Here is a 27,952-nt window from a genome sequence, read left to right as displayed (position 1 = left end):
AGTAGAAACAATTCGAACTAGTAAATTTCGCTGAAGCGAAAAATCAAAGGAACTAGAATTCGTCGAAGAAGGCAGTATGACAGACAGAAACGCGAATACGCATGTGCATAGCATGACGCTTTCGATTCGCGCGAACAATTCGCCTAGTGGAAAATCGGCTTAACGCAACATAACGCCGCGACGTATCGACGCAAAGTGCTGTATTGCGTAATCACAAGTGGGAACCGACGACGCGCACCAGTGGTGAAATCAGTTTGATTTCACGCATAGTACAGCGCGTTCTCAAAAGTACGCGGCGTGAACCAGGTCAAAGTCTACGGCAACTAACGCAACAAGCAGGTTTGATTTTACACAGGTGGGGGCAAACACAATTATTTTAGGGGCATTTTCTTACGTTGCGTCGGTTGCGTTGCGTCCTTGTTTATACCGTTTGCACCATTCTTAACAACGTCGCGCACCGTTTGTGTAATGTAATGATTGAATTGACAACGCAAACAAACGTTTCTTAAATCACCAGTCCTCAACAAAACCAAACGTGTGCACATTGGGCTAGTGTAAACCAGGTTCAAGATGTCAATATTTTGACATTTTCCTGTGTAAACGAAGCAAAATACACAGATCGGCGTTCTGTTGTGTTTGCGTCACCACCTTCGTTAAAAATGGGAGACCTGCTGATTCGATAGGATTAACACACATCTGACTTGTCAATACACACTCACTTCCGTCCCGCCAGTTTCTTGGGCGCGAGCGTTTCATACAGGAGACTTTTAGATTGTTTACAATAATTTGGTAAGTTGTTAACCCTTTAATTAAAGTACAAATTTGCATGTTTCCTTATCACATAGGTGTACAACGAAGGGCTAAAGTTTAAGTCCTTGGTTTTTGCAGCTATTATGTCTTAACCAGTAGTAAATATTTATTTTTTGAAGTTATCAGTTGTTACTTCACATGGTAGTATAGTTACTAATGCGGTTTGCATTGTAGAATTAGTTTTACTATATTGATGTTATATACTCAGTAGGAGGCCTATCAAATATATACAACATTGCAGTCGCCATGCAGAAATGCTGAAATTAAGTTCACGCTGTGTTATCGAAATAAATGGAAACCAGCAACATTGTATTCCTTGTAGTTTTGTACTTTATAGCAGACCTACATTTATTAATGTATATTGATGTTGGCCTCAATCATGATGAATACTATATTCACGTATAGCATCAGTATTAAGTGTTGTATTGAATCTTGGAATTTGAAATAAAAGTCTGCCTGTTCTTACGTCACCAGCAGCTGAAATAATACAATTTTCTGGAAATAACATTTATCCAATTTGGATTTGTTAATTAAGAGAAATGAACATTTGTTGCATCATTATACTCGTTTGTGTTTGCCTGCTGTACGTTCGCCTGTAGGCCTATCTACACACATATATAATCAACATTAAAGTTAATAGGACGTAAATAAATGTTAAACGCCTTATGTCCTTGACCTGGTCCATATATTCGAGGTCTAATAGGCTTTTTCCTTATAATTTCGTAAAAAATGACAGAACATGTAGGCATATTATTATACAAATATGAATGTGTGTTAAAGGAAGTGCGGCGGATAACCCACAGATAATACTAAAAAGAACCACATAATCAATTCATAAAGTAAAGGAGAATGATCAATTTGAAAATAATCAAACTATGGTTATTAACTCATTTTATAAGAAATCAATTCGAGGATGTGCACTTTATGTAGCCTATTTTTTTGCACGTTGTTCAATACTACAACAAGCGATTAGATACGATATGTGTTACCTGTAGTGTAGTTTGTAAGGATAAGTTGCTCATGTTTATTAAAATAACTTCTCACGATAATTTTAACACTCCACTCCAGATCATCTGACACATCGATAGCGTGTTCTAACTGGAAATGAAAAAAATGCCATGGGCCTAGTTTCACGGTCAATCGGAATTTTAGGGTCACTCAATTAAATATGTATCAACATAATATTACAGTGTATCCTATAGTAGTACTAACAGGCCTAATTTGACCAATCATAAGTGGACAGTTCGGATATTAATGTATGATGATTGGTCAATTTACTTTGCAAACTTTACTACTTATTAGTAATATCTTCTGCATTCCAATATTGGAGAAATAAAGATCCCATAATTTTACGTATTCGGAATTGAAATTCGTAACTATGTTATTTGTAATGGCTAAATTGTAGAAAATTGTAAACATTTTCATTTAATATCATGAAGCCTACATATAAACGTTTTTATGGGCTGCCTGGAATTTTCCCCTATTATTTTAATCATGTTTACTGTTAATTTTAAAATAAATGTTACTTTGATTGAGTGACAGCTTGGTTAGTACGCATTGAAAACAAAGACGTTGTCGTGTGAGTTCAAATACAGTATTTCGATTTATCGCGTGTTATGTAACTTTTGACAGAGAAGGTGAAACAGAAACTCACCCATTGATCTGATGTTGAACTATATCACCATTATCAGTACATAGGTTAACAATCAGACTATAACTAATATTTTGATTGTCTTACTATAAGAGTTATTAAATATCTATCTCATGTGATAGAGACCTTTTATTATTAATATGATGATGTGTGTGGGTTAAACATTACGGTTACTCGTCACGCTTGCTCTGCTCTTTAATAGGCCTACTAATAATACTGATACTCTCGGTCGATACTTTTATTTAGTACTAGGCCTATCTTTTGAATACGGTTTATCTTTACAAAATGACCTTCATTTGACTTCTTAGGAGAACCTTCGTATTTGACGTACAATTTAAATTCAATGATAGGATGCAATGATAAATTAGAAGCAATGAATCTTGACTAATGGGCTGTCGTTGAGGGCTGTAACGCGTAGCGCGTTTGTGCGTGTAATGGGTTTTGCGAAACGCGTTCCGAATGTAGTTTATTTAACCATGAAGGAAATGTTCTCCATGGTTTAACCCTCAAGACTGGTTATGGAGTTATTCGTATACAATTGTAAAAAATACGGTATAATGTTGGAACATTATGTACATGCCAATCCAATATGATTAGTCTATATAATTTATGCCTTTTAGATGTAAACACGGCACTTAAATTTCACATACATTTTAGGGTAAATTCATGGAAAGTCTGTTTTTCAGCAGCTTAGGGAAGCTCAATAATATTCATGAGATATTCACAAAATCACGTCATCAGTGGATTCCAAACTCGCGACGTCATGTACGTTGAGTTTGTCAATTAATTTACATCTCTAAACTAAACTACCAGTAAGAATATAGATTACTCCGTACTGACTTTTTATTTCATGATAATAATAAAACAGCTACACAGTTAATATTTATTCACACAGCACTCTCTAAGATGAACGCTCTGTTATAAACTATTAGATGTTTAACCTGCAAAGCAACCATGCATGTGCGTTTTCGAATTTAACGTCTAGTAAATGTGACGCCTTAACCGTTTACGCTTAATAAACTCTAAAGCTTGGTTCCCACTACCGACGCAACGCAAGGACGTAACGACGCAACGTAAGTGATTGTACTTCCGAGTCTCTAGTGGGAACCACGCGCTAGTGGACCATTTGGTAGACGCACACATATAGTTTCAATGGTGTCCAATCAGAAGTAAAGAACTTAAGCCTACTGTATCTTCTTGGAATTGTACTTCCGAGTAAGTTTAATAAGAGACATTTGCTACCAAAATTCTTGATTGTGTTTTAGCTATAAAATGTTAATTTGTTATCACATTATTTGTCAACAGTTGGTAGCAATCTTTCTTGTTCACTCACAATTTGTGATTCATTCATAGTTTAGAAGAGCTCATTATAGGAAATATCTAATTATAATTTTCCAGGAATATTAATGAAACCTGCCTGTCTTCTTTGGAGAATATAATTCAGAATTAATGAGAAATGTTATATGAAACGGCAGGCAAGGCATTACCATTGCCGATGTTTGATATTTTATAGAATTTTCCTCAAAATGATTTATCAATATAGGCCTATATATGTCTAATTGATATTGATATAAATATTTATTTAAAAGTAGTAGTTTAGTAGTTAATTTATACAATTACGGTTGAAAAGATATTTAAAAAACATTATAATGGAATATACAAAAAAAAACCATCTAAAAATAGTCTTATAATTTGGAATAAAATACACAGACAATAATTTTTAAAAAGGCGTACATTTTGAGATTTCAAACGAAACCCAATTACACTCTATGTTGTAAATCGCAACACATTATTAATGTGTTTAACCTTTAAACATACATAATACACCGATATAACCGGATCATTTTAGATATCTTATCTTTAGTATATATGCTTTATTGTTATCTGAATCCCATATATTGATATTTGAAGGTAAGCCTATTGCCATGCAGTCATTCACACAAAGTAAAAAGCGACGCCCTTCACCCAATACACCCAAGTTTAATCATCGTATCATGTCAAAGGCTGGCATGCGGATTTTTAACTTATTTTAAGCATGGAGATTCGATCTTGTAAATATCACAAGCTTACTTGTATTAAATTAGGCCTACAGCAGATAAATAGAGTAGGACTATGATAGATAAAAGTATGACAAGTCATAAGCTATAGTTCGGATGAGCCGTCGCTTGCATTATTTGCATTTGTCGTTCGGTAGTGGGAACCGAGATTTTAAAACCAAACAACGTGATCAACTTGTAAATTAAATGTTTGTTAAGCTCTGTCTACACTATCCAAATATAGTAGTGACATGATGTCATCGTGTCCAATATCACATTGTTTTGTCACATAAAGTTTGATAGTGTAGACAGAGCCCTTTCTCAAAAAATACCAATACAATCTTCATTCTAGTTTCTTGTTATTCTCTTCGTTAAGTTGGCATTGAAGAGATGAACATCTAATCCCCTCTTGTTTTCTGACCACCATTACACCACCCTGGTTACATGTGACGTTAAGTAGCAATAAAACATCTTAAGATACTTTGTAGCCCTTTAATAGCACTATAATACTGTTTACTTCCAAACGCCCTTTGGCACAATTAAGTTATCTTATGACTATGCAAAGTTACTGGGCAAGATTAGCATTATAAGTTGTATACTTTATGATATACTTATCGATCAAAGTAAACACTTACTGGCTGTTACATCTTATGATCTGCCCCCTGCCAGATAGAAAGACTAGTAACACAGAAACAAGATATATCTGGTGGTGAAATCCACTTCTGAGAGACATTATTAAAATTCTGAATCACCTTCTATGTTTTTATAGAATCAATTTCAAATTTCAACTAAACGTAATATTTTATTATTGTTACAAAATTTAGTTACTGGAGGTGTGGTTTATTATGGTAATATCGCTACATTCTCTCACTTATCAGATTAAAGGTACAAATTCCCTTTCACGCCTATTTGAACTTGTTCCACTGTGTATAGTTATACGGTATCGTACGAGCTTGAAACAAGTACGTCGTATCGTTGTTCATCAGTGAATATCTTGTACATTTCAGGACAACATGGGGATGACACAAATGAATGTCGATGAAGAGGCCGCAACACCTGGTCGCAAAGGAAATGGATTTTACTGCAGCCCTGCACAGTTGTTTTTTGTTGCAATAACGGTAGCCATTACCATCACAGGCGTTGGTTTATTGTGTTATTATGCACCAGATAGAACCAGTGAATGTGAACCTGTTGTAGGCAGCCAAGAACCTATCAAACAATCAGAGGAACCTAAACCAACAGAGAAACCTAACCCAACAGAGAAACCTAAACCAACAACAGTAAAAGATGTCACAACCAAAAAGATGCCTTCTACACCAGACATGCCGAGTCCTTCTCCGACATCTGGCGGGGACTGGGAAGGTCGACTATCTAGTAATATTATACCGAAGCATTATACACTTACTCTGCAGCCATACCTCTACGAAAAGGACATTCCAGCTGGTAGCGGCAAAACGCTGTTTACTTTTGATGGTACAGTTAAGATTGAAATTAAGTGTCTTGAAGCAACAAATGTCATTAAATTACATAAGAATGCTATTAATGTGACAGAAGGTACTCTAACTGTAACAGACATTGACTCGTCTAAAGACGTTAAAATCAAAACGTTTACTGATCAAGTTGAATATCAATTTCTTGTTATTGAACTTGAAACGTCACTTGAAGCTGACCGTAGCTATGAAATAAGTATGGATTATATCGGAGACTTGTGGGACGGTCTTGCTGGATTCTACCGCAGTAGCTATAAAAACGATGCTGGCGAGACCAGGTAAATTTCTTGTTTATAACAATGTTCAGATTTAACTTATATCTTTTGTAGATGAATGAAATACAGTAGTTCCGATGAATTGCATGCTTCCATTTGGCAATTTACTGAAAAGGCGATCTCTCTCCAATTCAAGTTTACCACCTCGATCCCAGTTATACTATAAATCAGCCTACTGTTTGAAACTTGGAAGATTAACAATAGCAACCAAACATTTGTTGAGATTTTTCTGGAGTTGCAGATTCCGACCGACCATTCTAGATCTGAGAAAATATCGCTTAGTAGGAAAACTTACCATTTATTTAACCTCTGACATTGTTTTTATTTCAGGTTTATTGCCACAACGCAGATGCAGCCTACAGATGCCCGTCGAGCTCTTCCTTGTTTTGATGAACCAGCAATGAAGGCTACCTTTAATACCACCATCATACATCCCAGTGATCTTTCGGCTATTACCAACATGAATAATATTTCCACAGAAGTCCTTACTGGCGACTGGAGTGGTTGGGAAAAGACACAATTCGAAACAACTCCCGCCATGTCTACGTATTTGCTTGCGTTTGTTGTATCTGACTTTACCTTCAAATCTGGAACAACAAACAGAAATGTAACGGTTAGTCTCATTTCATTTAATATTATTTCAAATTCATAGGAAAGTTTAGCTATACACATTCATTTTTACATATCACATACATACTGTATTTAGAATGTTGCTTATGAAATTATATAAATTTTATGGAATTTGCCAGATGCACTGGAGAATCGGCTAAACGTATAAATAATAAAATTATGTAGGCCTATTGCATTTGTTGGTAGTTATTAATGATTGGATATTTACAAAAATAGTATTACTTTTATTCCTTCGTGGTTTTATTTTGAATTAGGTTTTGTTTGCTTATTTGTTCAATTCAGTCAAGATGAGACAAATACTTTTAAATCTTGATCCTAATAATGGTCTTTTATTTTTCTTATCTGTTATTACTATTTGCTATTTATTATTTAATAAGTCATTATTTATTGGTTTTAGTTATGCATATCCATACATAAATATTATTAATAAGTCTTTTGTAAGTTAGTCCCAATTTTATTTTTTCAAAGAATAATATACATTAACATTGTTTCATCTTTTATAATTTCACATAATTATATATGGTAACATATAAGCATAAACAGCAGACATTTTTAGGGCTAATATAACATGTTCATAATTTCTCATTTTGTTTTTTGTTTTTTGTATAATATTTGTGTTTTAGTTCAGAGTGTGGGCGAGAACAGAACGCATCGATACAGTAGATTACGCCCTCCAAGCCGGAATTCGTATCTTGGATTTCTTCGAAGATTATTTCAATATTGACTATCCACTACCTAAACAAGGTAATTCCCAAACAGCCAGTATTTGTTCTGGGCTAAAACTACCTACTACCTAAACAAGTTAATTCCCAAACAGCCACTAGTTCGTTCTGGGCTCAAACTGCCCACTACCTAAACAAGGTAATTCCTAAACAGCCAGTAGTTAGTTCTGGGCTGAAAACAGCTAGTAGTTAGGTCTGGGCTCAAACTATTTGCAAATGTTATATTTCATTATAAATCATATAGGCCTACATTATTGTCCACAAACGGAAACGTTAATATTAATTCAAATTATTTTTCGAATAATAAGCATATCATTATTCATCATCTACGCCTTTATGTTGTCAGACCAGGGAGTGATCACTACCTGGTCAGACGTAGGCATATGAACCCCGACTTTATTGCGAACATTTTTTTTTATTTGGTAAATTTCTTTAAAATTATTAACGTCAATAACATCACAATTTTCAAAGTTTTATTTTATAAATAAACTAGGTATACAGTATGCCAAAATGCCTATTGATTTTCCAGAAAATCGATATATTGGTGACGTCACAAACGTTTATCTTCAATGTGTGCCAAAATATAAAATAGTACGCCCTCTTTAGCTCTCTTCATTTGACCAAACATTAACTAAACCACCTCCAATAAAATATTGTCTTAATTGTGTATATTGATATATACACCCTTTTGTTTTATGTTATTTTAAGATATGATAGCCATACCGGACTTTTCTGCCGGAGCTATGGAGAATTGGGGCTTGATTACGTACAGGGAAACTGCGCTACTTTTTGATTCTTCCGAAAATTCAGCGAGTAACAAGCAAAGGATAGCCGTTGTAGTTTCTCATGAGTTGGCACATCAGGTAAGATTAGTATTGTAACAATAATTATCATGTTCGTTAAAAATGTTGATTTTTGCTAATTATTTAATTATCGTAACTGTAGCAATCTTAAACTTGATCAATTTGTCTGAAATACTAATTTAATCTTGAACTATGGAAGATGTTGTACTCTGTATTATTTTTTCCGAAATAAAAGATGAAATGAAATGTACGGCACGGAGATCACTCAAATATTTACTTCTACAATATACGGTAGCTTGGTTCTAATAATGGGTCGAGATGATCCATTGCTTGTGATTAGTCAAATTAATTACACGTCATTATTACGTTATATCCAAGTGGGAACCAAGCTTAGGTAAGACTCTGTATAATAAGTCGCATATCAGTCTCAATACATTTATATACTTTCAGTGGTTTGGAAATCTTGTTACTCCAATATGGTGGGATGATTTGTGGCTTAATGAAGGTTTTGCTAGCTATGTGGAATATCTTGGTGTTGATCACATTGAACCGACTTGGCAGATGGTATGACGTCATTTACTTTCTACGTTAAAGATGTATTTCCCACAAAAAACATGAAAAATGAATATTGATAAAAATACGTTGAATAGGCCATTTTTCATAAAGTTACTCACTTCCATAGGAAAAAAACGTTTTCACTTGTAAAAAGACAAATTAAACAGTTTCAACCAAAAAACCCCCAATTTAACTATTGCTTTAAATTACAGTTTTTCATGTAAATATTTTTATGTGAATATCTATTATGTGTCACCATTAAAATGACATATTCAAACAATGAAAAACATTATTTGTTTAGGGGACAATAATATCTTTAAATGTTTACAAAAGAGTACAGTAAACATATTATTGTTATTATGATACCCCTAAAATGTTATTGGCGAATTTCTGTTTTCAGTTGGTTGAGTTTGCAAATAAAATAAATAAAATGAAAACACAATGTTTGTATCTTGATACAGCAAGAACAGTTTGTTGTTGAGGATCTGCAGTACGTGTTTACTTTGGATGGTCTCGGCAGTTCTCATCCAATCAAAGTACCTGTACGAACACCAGAAGAAATTAATGAGATATTTGACTCTATCTCCTACAGCAAGGTAGGCATTGATAATCTAATGGTTGTTTGAAGGTTTGCATGCGTAAAATGTTGATATAAGTTTGCGGTACACCACCACATATGTTAGTTCTGAAAAGAGCTGTTTAGTTTCTCGACGCTTCGATCAATATGCTTTGATCGTCCTCAGAAATCTAATGGTTGTAATCATTTTACTATATAAAATATTATTTTTACGAAATTCATTAATCACTAAAATCGATAAAGATAGTTAATTCTAAAAACAAGTGTTGTAACCAATCAAGCTTCATTTTGAAATAATTTGGAATAAATTGTATGATCTTTAGATTAGAGTTCATAATAGTCAAAAAAGGGCGTGGTATGACAACAAAGGGCGTAGTATCACCACAAAGGGCGTGGTATCACAACAAAGGGCGTGGTATCACAACAAAGGGCGTAGTATCACAATATAGGGCGTGGTATCACAACAAAGGGCGTGGTATCACAACAAAGGGCGTGGTATCACAACAAATTCATAATTCTCAATACTACATTACTTGCCTTACCATAGTAACGCAATCAATTAAGCGCACACCGCGCAACAAGCAATATATCATCCAAACTGTCGCTTGTGAGTGGTCTTCCCACTTGCGTTTGCGTCCAATCGTTAAAGCTTGGTTCTCACTAGAGTCACAACGCAAGGACCAATGAAAACCGACAGTTCGAGTAATCCATGGCATGTGATTGGTCAAATTACGTTGCGCTTACGTACTTGTGTTGCAGCGTATCTAATGGGAACCAATCATGAAGCTACTATTTAAAAAAAAAAACAGGGCTTAAGTAATTTTACGGTGACCCGTAAGTGCCAAGGCTTATTTCTCACTGAACTTGCTGTTGAAATGTGTGCTGAAGTGTAAAATGAAAAATTATTCTACGAAATGTACGTTTTATTGTTTTTCCAGGGAGCCGCAATTCTTAGAATGTTAAATGATATACTTACAGAAGATGTGTTTGTGAAGGGGTTGACCAACTACCTAAACCATTTCGCGTACAGTAATGCTGAGTCTGATGATTTATGGGAGTATTTAACTGCAGTAAGTAACATTTTATAATTTGAAAAAGAGGTCGTAATTGAGTAAACAGTCTAGAGCGTGGAACATGAATGTGATGAATGGATATTAATAATGAAACATGAAGTGGTGTAAAAGAAGAAGAAATGAGTTAGGATTCTGACTATGGATAACGTTACGTTTATGATGGTGAGGATATTACGGTTGATGATTGACTATGACGATGATGACGACATTAATACGGTTGATGATTGCTTATGACGACATTAATACGGTTGATAATTGCCTATGGCGATGATGACATTAATACGGTTGATGATGGACTATGACGATGATGACGACATTAATCGGTTGATGATTGCTTATGACGACATTAATACGGTTGATAATTGCCTATGGCGATGATGACATTAATACGGTTGATGATAGACTATGATGATGATGACGAAATTAATACGGTTGATGATAAACTATGACGATGATGACGACATTAATACGGTTGATGATTGCCTATGATGATGACATTAATACGGTTGATGATGGACTATGACGATGATGATGACATTAATACGGTTGATGATTGCTTATGACGACATTAATACGGTTGATGATTGCCTATGATGATGACGACATTAATACGGTTGATGATAGACTATGAAGATGATGACGACATTAATACGGTTTAATAATAATACGGTCTACCGAAGATGCTGTATCAATCACTTTGCATAGGATCTTAGAGCATCTCGAACGTGATAAAAGATATGCTAGGATTTTATATATAGATTTCAGTTCAGCATTTAATACGATTGTACCGTATAAGTTACACACTAAGATGGTTGAAATCGGTTTCGATATTTCTATATGTAACTGGGTGTTAAACTTTTTAACTGATCGACCCCAACGTACTAAAGTGGGCACTATTATATCGGATAAGCGTATTATAAATACAGGTGTACCGCAGGGCTGATGATCTGATGTGGCATATTAACACACGTAACATTATTAGAAAGGCCCAAAGAAGAACCTACGTCCTACGTAGACTTAGATCATTTGGTATAAACTCTGAAATAATGTCGTCCTTCTATTGGTCAGTTATAGAGAGTGTCATAACGTATTCTTTAACGGTATGGTTCGGTAGCACTACCGAAAATGAAAAGCGTGACCTAAATAGAATAGTCAAGACCGCATCGCGTATAATTGGATTTGCACAATTGCCTTTGGAGAACATATTTTCAGATCGTCTTCTGAAAAAGGCAGTGGCTATCAAAGATGATCAATTTCATCCGGCCTCTAGTATGTTCCATCGGTCGGCGATTTCGTTCTATTAAGGCCAATAAAGCACGATTTACAATTTTACAAATAGTTTCTTTCCAGGAGCTATTAGCCTTAAACATAATGTAGACACTTTTTTGTAATGTTTTTGTTTTTGAGTTCGTGCTGTGTCCGTTGGATATTGTGCTCCGCCAACAGAGCAAACAGAATTTCTATGTTTTTTCTTAAACTTGACTTGACTTAATAATGATAATGATTTATGTTTTTTTAAAATAAATTGTATTACTTTAGGCAGACAGAGGTATAGGAGATAACGATGTTAAACGTATAATGGACACATGGACTCTCCAAATGGGCTACCCTGTGGTCACGTGCAAACGTAGTGGTGACACAATATCAGCAAACCAAACGCATTTCCTAATCGATCCAACATCAGAAGTCGAAGATAAATACGGTGATTTAGGGTGAGATTGCTATAGTTAATATTGATACAACTCACAGTATTGTATATATTAATTGGTCCATCATTAACCTATTGCCACGTGTTGGTAAATAGTAATATATTCAATATACCTTCTTTATATTCTAGATACACGTGGTATGTGCAAGTTTCGTATTTCGACGATAGTAGTAACGTTAGATCTAACAGGTGGCTCAATAAGGGACCAGGTAACTTTTTTTTGTGATATTCTTTTTTCCCAAAATGAAAGACAGTTTTCCTTTCGGGTATAATTTGCTGAGTTAATTAATTAGCATACAGTACAGCTAAAAAATATGTATACGTGCGCAAGTGCAAGCATTTACATACACGCGCAAGTGCAATCATTTACATACACGCGCGTGTCAGTTGAGTCCTAAAGCTCAGTTTCATACAATAGACCCAACGTAGACCCGACGTAGGTGCAACGCAAGTGAGTTGACCAATCACAGATGACAGTTCGAATGATCCATCGCGCCGTGATTGGTCAAATTGCTTGCGGTGCGCTAAGGTCCTTGCATTGCGTCCAAGTAACAACCCATAGACTTGCAGGGTTGAGCCCACAGTTTTTAAGAACTAACAATCAAAGAAACTATTTTATTGTTATTTTATTTTACAGACTCGTTTGATTTATTGGGAAGTAATCCTGATTGGTATATACTGAATGACAAACAGAGCGGCTACTACAGAGTAAACTACGATCAGGCCAATTGGGATGCATTGAAAACTCAACTTGAAACCAATTCGACTGTAAGTATCGTCACTATCATCTTGATCTCGATATCATCATCGTCATCATCGTCATTATCATCTCGATATCATCATCGTCATTATCATCTTGATATCATCATCGTCATTATCATCTTGATATCATCATCGTCATTATCATCTTGATATCATCATCGTCATTATCATCTTGATATCATCATCGTCATCATCATCGTCACTATCATCTTGATATCATCATCGTCATCATCGTCATTATCATCTTGATATCATCCCCCAATATTTATATTTATTCATCATCATGGTCATTTTCATTTGTATTGTGATGGCGTTAGTTACACTCCGTTATGCGTGAGTAATGCATAAACATGAAATAGTTTTGACCTTTATATTAAACACACTGCTATATTTATGTACCAATATAAAAATAATCTATTACCAGAATCATTTAATAACTTATTTAGTACATCTGCCTCATTCCATAATTACTCAACTAGAAACAGGTCGAACTACTGTCCACCAACTAAATCCTACCAAGGAACACATATTTGGAATAATTTAACAGATTATATAAAAGAATCCCCCACTTTAAGTTTAAACAGAGATTAAAGCAACATTATATCAATAGAAATATTTAAGTTAAGTTTAAGTAAATTGTACTCATGTTTGTTCTTTTTTGTTAGGTTACGTGTTTAAAGCACTTGTGCTTATTTTTTACCCCATTCCATTATCATATTACTTGTATTGTATTTGATGTTTTTATATTGATTATGGAATAAAAATGTCGATGATTGAAAGCCTTCACTGTGCGCATTTGTCCGGTAATTCGGCTTGCTAATGTGCCAGATATGTTGTAAGTAAAGTACGAATGAAATTGGCTGATGTTTTGTATCTGTCGTCAACTGATTATAGATCGACATCATAGTATTGATTGTAGTGGAGTAAATACTGGAGTAAATTTGCTTTGTTCCATGTTGCTTATAATAAATATTTAAAAAAAATCCGTCTCTGTTATAGGTTTTCCCAGATGAAAACAAAGCCGCTCTTATTGACGACGCTTTCAACTTGGCAAGAGCCGGTTTACTAGAACAAGTTACAGCTCTTAGTCTTACAACATTTTTAAAGGACGACTTGAGCTATATCCCATGGGAAGCCACTCTGACAGTAATGAGTTACGTACAAGACATGTTTAGTCGATACGAGGGATATGGCGCTCTCGAGGTAAACTTAACTTAAATAAGGCATACTCATTTTTTTATACTACTGATGGTAATGGTGATATGATATTGATAATATTTATGATTTTATTGTAATTTTATGTCTTTATATAGTACCGGTATTTTTTTATAATTGATTGTTTATGATATCTGTACTGTATGCCTTAGAACTTATCTCTTTGGAAAGAATTCGGCGCATTATAAATATGAATTAAATTGAATATTGCTGAGGAGCCCAATGATCAGCTTGCTGGACGGAATCCCTCCCCTAAACATGGTTCAATAATATGATATTGATAGGGTGAATGATTATGACATAATGATCACTTAATCATGATAATAGTTTGATTAAACTATAGTGATTTTAATAATAATATTATTAATGAAACTATAACATTTTTTTTTTTTTTTTGTAAGATATATATGCATAACTTGGTCGAGAACCTGTACAACTCCGTGGGATGGATAGATAGCGGATCTCATCTTGAACAGTAAGTTATACAATGTTGTTGTCACTTTACTCTCCAAACAAGCCATAAACTAACAAAACAGGTGCACACAAATAAGTATTTAAAGCCGTTTTGTAGATGACAGTGAAGTGAAAAATATGAGCATTTCTTTTTCGTCCGTTAACTGATTATCTGTAATTGTTAAAATGTTTTTTTTTGTTTCATGTCATAATTGTGCTCTTTACAGATACAACCGTGTGAATGCGCTTTTCACAGCCTGTACATATAAGAATGATGATTGCCTGATAGAAGCCACTGCTCTGTATGCACAATATATGACGTTGTCAAACGCTGGCAATTCCACAAACCCGTAAGATTTAACGTTTTACACAGTAATTTACAATGACTAAAGCTCTATCAAACTAAAAAATGTGATGGACATGATGATGTCATATCACTAACATATTTGGGATATCACTACTATGCCATATTTAGGCACATCACTAGTTTGATAGTGACGATCCATTGTGATTGGTCCATTGTTTGTGATTGGTCAAATTGATTTGAATTGATTTCTAATCCCTGTGTAGATACATTTTAGCTAAATAAGTATTTTTATATTATTTTTTATTGCAATATGTTTGATTTCACTTATAATTATAAATATTATAAATATTCACAAATACTTTGTTCTTGTGATTTGTACGTGCACTTCGTTATATACTGTTTTATGCCTGTTTTAATTGTGTTTATATTTCTAAGTAGCCTTTGGCTGCGATTTGGATATTTAAAAATATGAAATAAATAAAAAAAAATGAAATAAAACTCGAGTGGGAATCAAGCTGACTGACGCATTACATCAATGTAGACACTCTTGAATTCTTACCTTTAGTAAAGTTAAGAGGCAGTTATTTTTTTAAACTCGTAAGGAGCCTCTTCTCTCATTGTGCGAGTGTGTGTTTGTCAATTTTTTTTTAATGAATTTACACTCTTTCTATTGACAACCAATTCTTCTTCTAGTGTATCACCGAATTTGCGAACCCTGACGTACTGTAATGGTATCCGTGAAGGTGGCCAAGTCGAGTGGGACTTCGGTTATAATAAATATACAACTAGCGACGATGCTGCAGAAAAGAGTAAATGGTTGTTCGCACTTGGATGCAGTCAGGAACCCTGGATATTAAGCAGGTTAACACAATTTTATTCAAATTATATTAACATTATTTGGATAAATCATATAAATATTAAATTCTTATTTTTTATGGATAATCATTTCTCTAGAGTACCAACGGCAAAAGTCACAACATACTTTCCAAATTTATCATTAAATACAATTTGTGGAAAAAAAATTCAGCGCACTTCCACAAAAAGTGTTCTCAATTCATATGCTGAAGTTGAAACACACCTTACTATGCTCTAATCTTTGAAATTCTGGATTTGCATCATATTTTGTTAGTTCAACAAACTTGGCCAATGTGGCTGTCAGTTACGCGAACGTAAACATAACCGTTGAAATACGTAATTGTATTATTTTCCGCTAAAGTTATTGTTTACATTGCAGAGATTGGTTTATAAAAGGAACTTGTATAAAAACTAAATTCGAATCGACAAATTAGTGGTTAGCCTGGTGAGCCTCTATAGAGCTGGACGTTTTTGTCGAACAAATAAATGAAATGAATGCCTGCTTAACATCACAAACTAATGATTGTTGTTTATTTCTAGATATCTTGAGCTTTCACTAGATCCAGATGAGGTAAGATCTCAAGACGCCGTCTACGTCATTCAGTACGTATCAGACAACTACGTCGGTAGAGCTCTTGCGTGGGACTTCATTCGCGCCAAATGGGACATTCTCAGAAACAAGTAAGTATTATTAATATTGTTTAGCATTACGATCAGGGGTGGATTAAATGTATTTAACCCTGTAACTGATAGGGAACAAACCCACTCTCATAAATGTTTATTTAATATCAACCACTGGAGTATCGAAAAGCACATAGTGGATTATTTGTTTGTGAGAGAGAGAACCAGAACAGCGACACACATGCGCATGGTGCGATGATGACGTGAAAAGGGGGTTGGTTCTTTGGAAGCAGACAGTAAAGTGTCAGTCAGTGTGATGATGGAGGAATTAGCGCGAAAAATACTTAATTGTATTATTGACTCATTTTGACCAGTTCTAGTGATTTGCATGCAAGCGTGTCTGCCACGAACCATTATACACAAACTCACCTTCCAATCCAGTCTGATGGTTCAATTGGCTGACTGTATATCTAACTCAGTCGGTATCCGACATATCGACCACATACAACGTGCTTTTAATATGTATATTGTCGCTGTAATTATTGTTATACTACTACATCGCAATTATGTTAAAAACATAAGAATTAACTGCATGATGCTTCTACTAAATTAAAGACGTTGTAATGAAGAAAATATCTGGACATTTGATGGTCACTGCGGTTTGACAGTCTCCCGACAGTCTCCTGGAAGACTAACTCTTTTATGTGCACTTTTAACAAGTGTTTGACAGCCTACTAATCTTGGCTTAGTTTTTTAAAATAATACTAATCTGTCGTCTTTTATTCAGCGTGCAATGTGTAAGTACTTAACACTATTATCATTATTACAGTTTTAAGATCATCATTATTAAATAGCATGAAGAAACACTCATTTTATCGTTAATATAGTTCATTTCATGAATATTAAACGTTTGTTAGTGTAGAACATTATCATTGTTACAATATTAGCATGTTTGATGTGTTAACGGCTGTTAAAACTGTCAAGATTAAGCCACTTTGGTAAACATTAATAACCGTAGTCTTACCACCTTATAATAATAATATATGGCCAATCTATAGACAAGTTTTTTATTTGGCCTAATTTGCACAAAAAAGTATACTTTTACTATTTTGTCAGTCACTATGACAATATAAATAGTGATATTACAATTTCTATTAGTTTCTGTATAACCGCTTTTGGCTCAACACTGTAATAGGTTTTAGTTGTATAGTTAACGTAGAAACTTATATAAATTCCATATAGGCCTAAACATGATAGAATTAGCATGACTAATTTCCTTCTCTTGGTATAACTTAACTGTTACTCCCACCTTTTGTTTGGTAGATATAGAGGTTTTGCCTTTCGTCGCCTGCTTTCATCAGTCTCCGCCCACTTCAATACGGAATACGACTTGGAAACGGTAGGTTTCTATATGACCTTAATATAGGTCATATCAACTTGTTTGCTCTAAGTTTCTTTACCGTTATTATTGTTAATATATCATCCAACCTAGTAAATCTAATTACACGTTGTATTATGTGTTTTCTCTTCTAGCTTCTGGAATTCGGGGAAGGCAAAGATTTGGGTTCAGTCAACCGGGCATTTCTCCAAAGTGTAGAAAAAACTAAAGCAAACATAAAGTGGATGGATAACAATGCCGAAGATGTGAAGAAATGGCTAGAAGAAGCCAACTTGTCGTCGTAGTTTTAGTTTTAGAATAACTTCATTTAAGTTTATATAGTTTGATGATAATAAATTGTAATTCATTCATTCATAAACATTTATTTCTATTAATGGTGCATAGAAAATCACAGATTTCCTCATCTTATCGTTTCAAATTTAATTAATTAAATTTCAGTATATCACCGGGCGGTTTGGAATTGATGTTCTATGCCTTATGTATATATACATAAAGAGAATGGTAATGACATTATGTATACCGTGCGGTAGTTTGTTTTAGTTTAGGTACGATATGCCTGGTGTTGACTAGATTTAATTTGTGATGCTATCAAGTTATGTTTATCTTTATTTTGTACAAAGTTTGTCTAATTGTGACCAAGTATCTTAAAACCACCTTTGTACAATGCTTTTATTAATAAAATTATATATTTCAAAGTTATGTGAATAAAATTAAATTTGTTTTCACACAATAACACTTTGTTTAATACAACTTATAATAAATTGCATTCACCTGATAAAGAATACAATTAATATATAAAATAATAATTCCATATAGTCGATGAAATCACGGTCATCAATGTAGCGGCACTATCATCTTTGGTTTCACTGTCTCGTCGTTCGGAGTTGACGTTAAGACTTTGGTCGGGTAAACAATACGAATCAACGTGATCCAATAGTGTACATTGTTTTTTATTTGTGGTGTCTAAACAATTCAATCACGTTATGAAACATTTTTCTTTTCAGTTACGGAGGTGGTTCATTTTCTTTTAGCCGATTGATTGAGAGTGTTACAAAACATTTCAATACTAACTTTGATTTAGAAGAGGTAAGTTGTTGGTACTGGTTTGACCATTTCACCGTTTCTGGTTTGACTATTTTACCGTTACTGGTTTGACCCTTTCATCGTTCCTGGTTTGACCATTTCACCCTTCCTGGTTTGACCCTTTCACTGTATAATGGTTTAACCATTTCACCGTTTCTGGTTTGACCCTTTCACTGTTATTGGTTTTACCATTTCACCGTTTCTAGTTGTTCAAATTATTTAGGAAAAGTTAAGACACGTGCTTAAAGCATACAGAAGCTTCGTGGTCAATTGACTGTGCGTGCACTTTCTGCGCACAATCACAGTCTTTCTTCCATGACTACTGAACACATTTAGCACCGGTATTTATATATAGTTATGTAAGTTTCGGATGAATAAAGAAAGTAAGTATTAAGAAACTTATATTAATATACTTTATTATAAAATATGATTATTATGATTTTTAAACAGTTGGAAGCGTTTGGCGAAGATAGAGATTTCGGATCAGCAGCTCGCGCCTATCAACAAAGTATTGAAAAGACAAAGGCAAATATCATATGGATGACCAACAATGCTGCTAGTACGTTCGAATGGCTGGAAAAGCAAAACCCTTGATGATAAGAGATCACACCAAGATTAAAACATTTTATTACTGAACATTTTCCTATTTCATATATCCATTTTTAATATCGGTATGTTTATACCAATCGTGTTACTTCGATTTTCTACTGGAATATGGTACGTCGATTATTAATGTTTGACGCCAGTGAAGGTTTATAACCACACTGGCTGAAAGTCTATGTTACCACTTGAATAATTAGTCAATTAAACAATATTAAGAGATGATATCAGTTTTTACTGTAACAAATTATTGATAATATTTATACATTTAACGCTGAGAGAATCAAGTTGATCATCATATGCAGTTTGTCACGGCAGGCACCACGAAGAGAAGCACAAAACACCCGCGTTCGCGCACACTAATGTATTTTCACGCGCGTCACTTGTCAGCGTACAATGTTTTTAAACATTAGAAGCAAATGTAAATTTATACTAGCAACGTATGGATTCATTAGAGTATTATACTGTGAAATTTCCACTTTTGTACCATGAATTATACATCTACAAGTTAATGTTTTGTTTTGTAAGCTTTCTTAAATTTATCAATTTTTGCCAGAAAAACATTTTATAACCAGACAACATAAAATGATGAAAGTACAGAATACTCAGCATAAATACATTAATATATATCTTACACATTGTTAATGTTAATATTAAATCATTTATTATAATGTTATAATACGGTAATATGGTATTAAATTATTATTGTAAAATCATTATATTATACTAATATATTTGATTTTGATTTATTATTATATAATATATAAAAAGAATATTTACCAATTATTATAGTCAATGATAATGAATAATGTTTTATTTATCCCATTTGTTACATGACTTTTGAACTATTATACAATAAAAATAAAGTTGTTCTAAATTGTTCCGTATCGATTGAAATACAAACATTACAGTTATTACCATGACATGTTTCAAACGTGTTTGTTTTACAACAAGTTATCAAAACAAACAATTATTATTTGGAATAAGAGATTGTGTAGTTTGACATGAAGAAATTATTAATGTTTAAACATTTAACATACAATTACTGTATGGTGATTTTTGTAGACGTAAGAATCTACTATGAACAATTGGAGAGGGACAAGTTTGGCAAATCGACTGCTAGTTGTAGTATAGCATGTTTATATTTTAAGAACTGACAAGGATCAAATGTCAACGTTTAACGATCTTTCGTTTCGTTTAACAGGAGTACTGTGTAACTGCGTAAACTGCATCAAAAGGTTCTGCTGCTAAACAAAATTTGATTCATAGACCTCCTGAATTGCATGCGGTTTTATTTCTAATTTCAATCCTTTTCGTTTCATTCTCATTCTATCCAATGATCTTGTTTTCCATTCGTCTACTTCCACTTCTTTTTTCTTACTTCTTATATCACGATCTAACGTGCTAGATCTACTAATGAATTGAACACTCGATTTTAACGAGTTGTTATCGAGTTCATCCAGCAGGGTTTCATCTTCAAGCTCTTTCCATACTTGTGTTCTCCTGTGTTTACTCTCTCTCTTTAATGAGTTGGTCATGTATTCAATTGCGTCATCCAGGGTACTCATTGCATCATTAACAGCAAGTCGTTGCTGCAATGACTGCGCCGACTTTTGCGCGATCTCAGACATCGATTCGCACTTTTCGTAAAGATCAACGTCACTCATCTTTTTAAGTGACGACATTGACGTCGAGAATAACGGCGAGTAACCGATCGAGTTAAAGCAAGACGAAGATTTTTGTCCGCTAATCCGCAAATTGTTTGCGACCAGGTGGTTTTTCCTGGCACTGTTTAAAGCGAACAGTCCCTGTAGTGGAATTTCATTGCAGCTTAAATTTAGATGAGTTAGTTTTGTAACTTTATGTAAGTTTTCGGCAATGCTCATGGCACCTTCTAAGCCGACACGATTCGATGCTAATTGTAAAAAAGTCAAGTTTTGAATTTCGTGTAGGTAAACAGCAATCGCGCTGACTCCATCATCAGAGATCAAATTCTCACTCATGTCCAAATGTCTCAAATATTTCAAATGGCAGAACTTCTTAGAAAAAGCAACAGTGGATTTGTTTGTGATTGAATTTTTTGAGACGTCGATTAATTCCAGCGTTTCACAATAACAGAAATTGTCAACAGCGACAATAAATCCATCGTCCGTGATTCCGTTTTTCTGAACTCGAAGATGAAGAAGCGGCATGTACTTCATTGACGTTGCTAAGTTCTTGAACCCCTTGTTACCAATATTACACTCACTTAATTCAAGATAAACTAGTGAGGTCATGAGTGATAGTATCAAATTGATGGCATGAAGACCATCTGGTCCGAGGTCATTGTTCCTAAAATTGATTGACTGAAGTGGTGTTTCGTCGTGAATGTGATTTGTAAAGAACGGCACCACACAAGCATCAACTCCAGCATTACTTAAGTCAACACTAGACAGATAATGTGAATGTTGTACAAAATATCCAATAGCGGAGACCACATACGGTAAATGATGAATGCGATTATTCTTAATACTGATGCATAGAGTGGGAAGGAGTTCTTCAACCATGGAGCACAAGTTTCCACCTTTAGCTTCGTACACACTTTCAACCATCATTATCTGCAAGTCATGTTCTGCAATATCGTTCACACAGCTTGCTTTCACCAATGTTCTAAGATAGCTACGTAATTTCTCTGGATGGAACTTGGCAATGAGACCTGCTAGAATGCTACAAACACCTCTGGTTGATGGCAGTAACTGGAGACAATGTTCAAGAGCTTGTGAGATCTGAAGGTTACTGGTGACCGTATCTTCTAAGTTACTGCAACACCAAATCGCTATTACGTAATCCTGCATAACCCGATTAGAAAAAATAAAATAATTTGGCTCCTTCTCGTGACGTCGTAAGAAATCAAATGAGTACTGCCTAGCCTGCAGTTCGGTAAACGATGGGAAATGTCTGTGAAGTAAGTGGCTCGGAATTAAGTGTCCATTCTTTGGATTTTCGTAACGTGTTTCAAGAGAAACTTTTCCTAGAATTTTTAAAATTCTTTGCGACACTTCTGAATTGATCATAGATCTTCCAAAACCAAAATACTCAGCATTTTCAAACTCGAAAACTTGATCTTCAATGAAATCTGCTAACATATCACAAATTGTGGCGGGAACCTCTCGATCTTCTCGTAAATTATTTTTCAAGTAAGATAAAATCCCAGGGTGATCATCTAAGTTGAATCCTGATATTACAGGATTCTCTTTACAGATATCCATTAGATTGATGTTAGTTTCCATGAATATAATGAAGATATTTAAATATTAGGAATTGGAATTTCTTTAAAAACTTGATCGTTGGTCTGACGTCATTCTTTGTTTTCTGTGAAATAAAAAAAGTATCGTAAGTGAGAATTAATATCATTAAATAACGCATCGTTAATTATGGTGACGACTTTTAATCTTACAACCATACAATACATGGATCATCAACATAGCCTACAGAACAATCACAATCAATGTCAATGAATGATCATACTTTTAACCAAACTGACTGAAAGGTCTTACTCTTACTACCAGTAAGTTGACGCTTAGCCCTAATTCTATCAACACATACTCTCCTAGGGTAGATTTCAAATGTTAGGCCTAACCTAGATAGGCCTCTATTTTTAAAAACGTAATTTTATTCGCATGACGACACCGAACGAGGCACCGACTACTGCAGCTGAGGGTCGATCGGAAGAAGAAAGGAATCTGCGCGTTTACGCAAGAAATATTTCTGCGCGCAATAACAATTTTTAATATTCGAATTAAGCACGCAATACGTATAAATGCACGACATACAGAATTGATGAACTAAAAATATGGTCCAATGATCAGAAAGTAGACATTTTAAAGTTTTTGAGTTTGAAATAAATGAGTCAAAATGTTTAACATATATCATGGTGTTATCTGTTTTATTATTCTTCACTGTGTTCTCTCGGCACCAACAATTGTAAGTTATGTTCACTTTATAAAGGGTAGCCAGGCTAGCCCAGAGTAGGCCTAGCCTAGGCCTAGGCTAGTAGCTTAACTTAGTTTAGTTAAAGATTAAATGAAACAATATTGAAAACTGCCTAGGCCTAGGCCTGCCACTAGAATCGAGTGAAGACGACAGAAACTTCCAGGTGGTAAGAATAGAAGAGCCCCTTCTTGGAAGAATGTCTATAGTTGATGAAGTAGATACAACTGTTGGTAACAGGTTTCATTGTAATTTATACTGTATCAATAATGATTAACCATATTTTGCATTTAAAACTTCCTGTAGGTACCAAAACAAAATGCTAAATTTGATGACAAGACGCAGAAGATACCGGCAGTGAAGAACCAAGGTTTAAGTAACCCGCAGCCGTTGAATGGTAACACTCCGTCTAAGATTCATCAGTATTCAGGAACTATTACATTCTTACCCAGCCCTCTACCGTATTCAGGGTACGGCTACGGTGAAGAAGCAACAACAGAAGGATTCGTAATCAGTGAAGACAACACCAATGATTATATTGAGCTTAATAATAACGAACCAATTAATTTAATTCATGAAAATGGAAAAACGCTTGGTGGAAAAACTGCAAATACATTGCCTAATGTAAACTCAGAGAAGACAGTTAAAGATTATAATGATTTAGATAATCTAGATTATGCTGAAATTAGTAACATCGCTGAAAACTACCCGTCATTGTTTGAAGAATATTTAGATTATGGGACCGGGGGGAACTTACCGCCAATCGGACAAGCCAAGTATGATGAAGGTAAAGATTCTGAAGACCTAGGCACTCAATATTTGCAAGGAGGAGGTGTAGATAATTCTGAGAAGACAGATGATACCAATGTTGGTCAACAACAAAATGATGTTGAATTTAGTAACCAAGAACTTAGTAGGCCTAATCAAGAAGCACTACAGCCGACATTTGTGAGGGAGGACTTTGCAGGAGAAGACGTGGAGGGTGCAGAAGCTGATCAGATCATGGCGATGGTAAACGCCAAGGAGCATCCGGGTTAGTCTAACTCTTAAAGATCTCTCTATACACTATCAATTTATGCGACAAAAAAATGTATAATGTACACAATGATGTCATATCACTACCATATTTGGGAACACACATTTTGTCAAACTAGTTTGATAGTGTAGATAGCACTTTAGACGACCAGAGATATCAACTTCGTTCTCACCGTTGCGTAAAAGTTGGAACCAATTGTTGATAGGCCTAAATCACAAGATCCGAACGTTATTGTTTTGTGGAGAACATTTAAGTTATTTAAATAATAAGGCTACAAAGGAAAGAATTCCGTTAACAATTTAGTAAAGATATTCGTGGTTTTTTTTTCAGGTTTGTCCAACGGTATCGAATACGATGTCGGAGTACCAGATAAAATGGTTAATCGGCCTGGTGTCAATCAGTTAGAGGAAGAAAAAAAAGGGAACTCTCAATATTCAAGAAATGAAAATGAAGAAGAAGTCGTAGAGGATGAAGGAGTTCCTAATGATGAAGAAATCGAACAATTACGATCTTTAGTTAAAAAATATGGACGGAATATACTGGATGCAGCATAACGTTTTATTTTATTCCACACACTGAATAAAAATATAGGAACCATTTTAAGTGGTTTTGACGAATTATTTGACGAAACATGTTTTTACAAACCATTTAAGTCACAGAATTATATATTTAGAAGTATTCTATTTAACCACTATATTTCCATGATAATATTTACATTTAATAATTCATTATTTTACAAAATTATTAACCAATATTCAAAACTAATTTAAGCTCTTACTGAAGATTTTAAAACATCGCCACCAACATCATTACGTTTATTATAGAGGTCTCCCTCCACTAAATAAATACTTATGGCGAAGTACGAACTTAAGAATGGTGCAGATAAATCGACTGTAAATAAACAAATATCTATAAAGTGTAGTCAGTCATACAGGCTAGTATTTGTTTAGAGATATGGCCACTGACAGATCTTATCGACAACTCAAAAATATTCAAGATGATGACTTTTCTGATGAAGAAAACAACGCATTTGCTCCGTTGGCAGGCCACCAGCAGCAGCAGAGCAGTGGTGGTGGTGGGACGACGACGTTCCGAGGAGGGAAGCGGTCTCAATCAACTGTTCGATCTTGTGGACGGAGTAGATCAACATGCATTGTATTTATGGCTTTGATTCTGGTTTTAGCCATCGCAGTGGTGTCCAGCTTCGCTAGGCCTAGATGTTCTAGAGATGTTGGATCAACAACAAATATTTACACAACAGTTGCTCAGCACACGACAAAACCACCCCCAATAAATCCTACTCCCAGCCCGTGGCCTTGGAACAGTGTACGTCTTCCAACTGATGTTATACCAACATCATATCGCATCTTTCTACATCCAAACCTAACAACTTATGATGTGACAGGCAGTGTCATTATTAATGCTACCGTACAAAATCCAACAAAATTACTTGTTTTACATGCCAAAAACATGACATTTTCGAAAGTTGAAGTATTAGATGCTTCAAAACAAAACATTCCTCTAGATAAGTACGTGCTTAATGAAAAACTAGAACAGGCCGATATTGTTTTCGTCAATGAGATCAAAAACGGTAAAATTGAAATATGCATTAATTTTACGTATGTTTTGAATGATGGGTTGGCAGGTTTCTATCGAAGTACGTATGTAGATGAAAACGGTGTCACAAAGTAAGTCATTGTTGTTGATATTTTATTCTTTGTTTTAATTGTACATGCAGGTACATTCTTTGTTGTAAACATTCATTCTTTTATTAACTAACATACTGTATCTGCCAACATTCATAATTGAAAAACCAGGAAAACAAATAAGTCACAAAAGAAGACAAACAGTTCATAATTGTTATTATGTTCTTAAATAATAAATTGTATTTATTTATTTTAACCTTTTTAATTTGCTGACCATAACTTAATTATTTTGGCCTCCTTCTGCATTCATTTTGTACCTTTTTTTACTGTAATAATTGTTTCATCTTAATTTTTTTTTAAAGATAAGTTGGTGTTTTTCAGGAAGTCTTTAACATAGTGTACAGACAAAACCTTGAATTTGTTTTCAGATACTATATATACATAAATACGTGATAGCAAATCATTCAATTTTGTTAAATTGATGTACCTAGAGGAATCTAAACAAGATTCATGGTAGAGTACAGTATATCACCTTTACCTGTAGTTCCTCCCATCAGGCATACTCTAAAATATTTGTCTATTTTATATAACAAAGTCTTAGAAATATACAAAATTGGAAATATTTAGACTTTCTAGATATAAGGGAAAAAAATGTAAAGGATGTAGAAAAAAATGTTTTGTGCGACAAATATAAAGATAGTTTGAATGTTTTACAGAAATTCCATAACTATTAATTAATATTAAGTACTGTTGCTAAGCACTGTGATTACAGAATCATAATTAAATTAAGAATCATAATTAAATTAAATTAATTTTAATATCAATTGTTGACTTAATGTACTGCTAAATGATATTTTGGTAATATTTTTTTGTTTTTTGTCCCAAACAATTTTTAAAAAGTGTCTGAAAAGACCCTTTACCCTTTTTTCAAATCAATCTATTTGTTCATTTCATTTAAAACAATACACATAAACAAAAAGGAGTAAAACAAATTTAAAGTAGATGAAAGGAACCTTCAGGAAACCCCAAGGGACTTGTAATAGGTGGCCCACTAAAAATGAGTTACATTAAGATAATAAATAAGTTTAAAAAAAGCCTGTATAGCAAATAGACCATGAAAGGATCAACAGGGGACGCGCATTGTTAAGGAATAACATACTAAATTACAGCTACAATATTTGCTTACCGAATTTGCTTAACAATACCAAAGTATGTTGATAATAACCAGGTCTTGCCTATACAGCCATCAGCAGTATCATTAAGTTTCATCGTCAGAGTATTCCACATGATATCAGCAGAATCATTCCATCAACTTTCTACTTTTCCTGAGTTCACTATTGTCCCTTTATCTTCCAAGTCAGAATCAAGAACAGCTTCAATCTGTTTTAGTTACAATAACCGTCTCTTAGTAGTCGCACCCAACATGGAATATGTCTGCAAAGTTTGGTTTAGAACCAAGATTTGGCGAGTGGTTATGTACAAAGGCCTTCGACACTTCCTGAAAATGCGTGACAGTAGTATGAATCACAGAAGTCACTCTACATTTATTATTTTGCGTTTTTTTCATCGTATGATTCATATAGTGATTTAAAAACTAAGACATAAGTAAACTTAGACGTGTTCAGTAGCTGAAATCATTTTTCCTTTGTTCTTTAAATTAGATTAAATCATTTTTT

The 27,952-nt window shown here is 34.2% G+C and overlaps 4 protein-coding genes across 8 annotated transcripts in view; 3 read left to right on the top strand and 1 right to left on the bottom strand.

Moving 5' to 3' along the window:
* Positions 1 to 456: 456 nt before the first annotated feature.
* Positions 457 to 20,491, top strand: LOC140039996 (aminopeptidase N-like). 4 transcript variants are annotated; one of them, XM_072085603.1, is made up of 18 exons: positions 458 to 789; positions 5,505 to 6,265; positions 6,593 to 6,875; positions 7,516 to 7,636; positions 8,323 to 8,477; positions 8,868 to 8,981; positions 9,434 to 9,568; positions 10,488 to 10,619; positions 12,162 to 12,334; positions 12,460 to 12,539; positions 12,968 to 13,098; positions 14,092 to 14,295; positions 14,709 to 14,782; positions 14,988 to 15,110; positions 15,761 to 15,928; positions 16,463 to 16,603; positions 17,867 to 17,942; positions 18,077 to 18,783. In XM_072085603.1, the coding sequence occupies exons 2-18, from the start codon at positions 5,511 to 5,513 to the stop codon at positions 18,224 to 18,226; spliced, it is 3,015 nt and encodes a 1,004-aa protein (XP_071941704.1). In that variant the 5' UTR covers positions 458 to 789; positions 5,505 to 5,510; the 3' UTR covers positions 18,227 to 18,783. The 4 variants fall into 4 exon arrangements, with proteins under 4 accessions (XP_071941705.1, XP_071941704.1, XP_071941702.1 ...); XM_072085601.1 differs by lacking the exons at positions 17,867 to 17,942; positions 18,077 to 18,783 and adding exons at positions 18,947 to 19,028; positions 19,476 to 20,491 and having other exon boundaries at positions 459 to 789; XM_072085602.1 differs by lacking the exons at positions 458 to 789; positions 17,867 to 17,942; positions 18,077 to 18,783 and adding exons at positions 3,392 to 3,676; positions 18,947 to 19,028; positions 19,476 to 20,491.
* Positions 20,412 to 27,731, bottom strand: LOC140039998 (uncharacterized). Of its 2 annotated transcripts, none has more exons than XM_072085607.1 (2): positions 27,463 to 27,731; positions 20,412 to 22,976 (listed from the first exon to the last, which is right to left on the bottom strand). In XM_072085607.1, the coding sequence occupies exon 2, from the start codon at positions 22,892 to 22,894 to the stop codon at positions 20,873 to 20,875; it is 2,022 nt and encodes a 673-aa protein (XP_071941708.1). In that variant the 5' UTR covers positions 22,895 to 22,976; positions 27,463 to 27,731; the 3' UTR covers positions 20,412 to 20,872. The 2 variants fall into 2 exon arrangements, with proteins under 2 accessions (XP_071941708.1, XP_071941707.1); XM_072085606.1 differs by lacking the exon at positions 27,463 to 27,731 and adding an exon at positions 23,133 to 23,304.
* On the top strand, positions 23,433 to 25,212 carry LOC140040000 (uncharacterized). Its single transcript, XM_072085608.1, has 3 exons — positions 23,433 to 23,588; positions 23,901 to 24,627; positions 24,961 to 25,212. Exons 1-3 carry the CDS (start codon positions 23,520 to 23,522, stop codon positions 25,182 to 25,184), a joined length of 1,020 nt encoding a protein of 339 aa, XP_071941709.1. The 5' UTR covers positions 23,433 to 23,519; the 3' UTR covers positions 25,185 to 25,212.
* LOC140039997 (glutamyl aminopeptidase-like) overlaps positions 25,485 to 27,952 on the top strand; it is a 30,194-nt gene continuing 27,726 nt past the window's right edge. Inside the window, exon 1 of the mRNA XM_072085605.1 lies at positions 25,485 to 26,318. Coding sequence (XP_071941706.1) covers positions 25,585 to 26,318 — 734 coding nt within the window. The 5' untranslated portion in view covers positions 25,485 to 25,584. The remainder of the gene's footprint in view (positions 26,319 to 27,952) is intronic.

This window comes from Antedon mediterranea, chromosome 2, assembly GCF_964355755.1.
Source record: "Antedon mediterranea chromosome 2, ecAntMedi1.1, whole genome shotgun sequence".
NCBI lineage: Eukaryota > Metazoa > Echinodermata > Crinoidea > Comatulida > Antedonidae > Antedon > Antedon mediterranea.
Note: the sequence above shows the minus strand (reverse complement) of the source record. Positions and strands in the feature narration are given on the sequence as shown.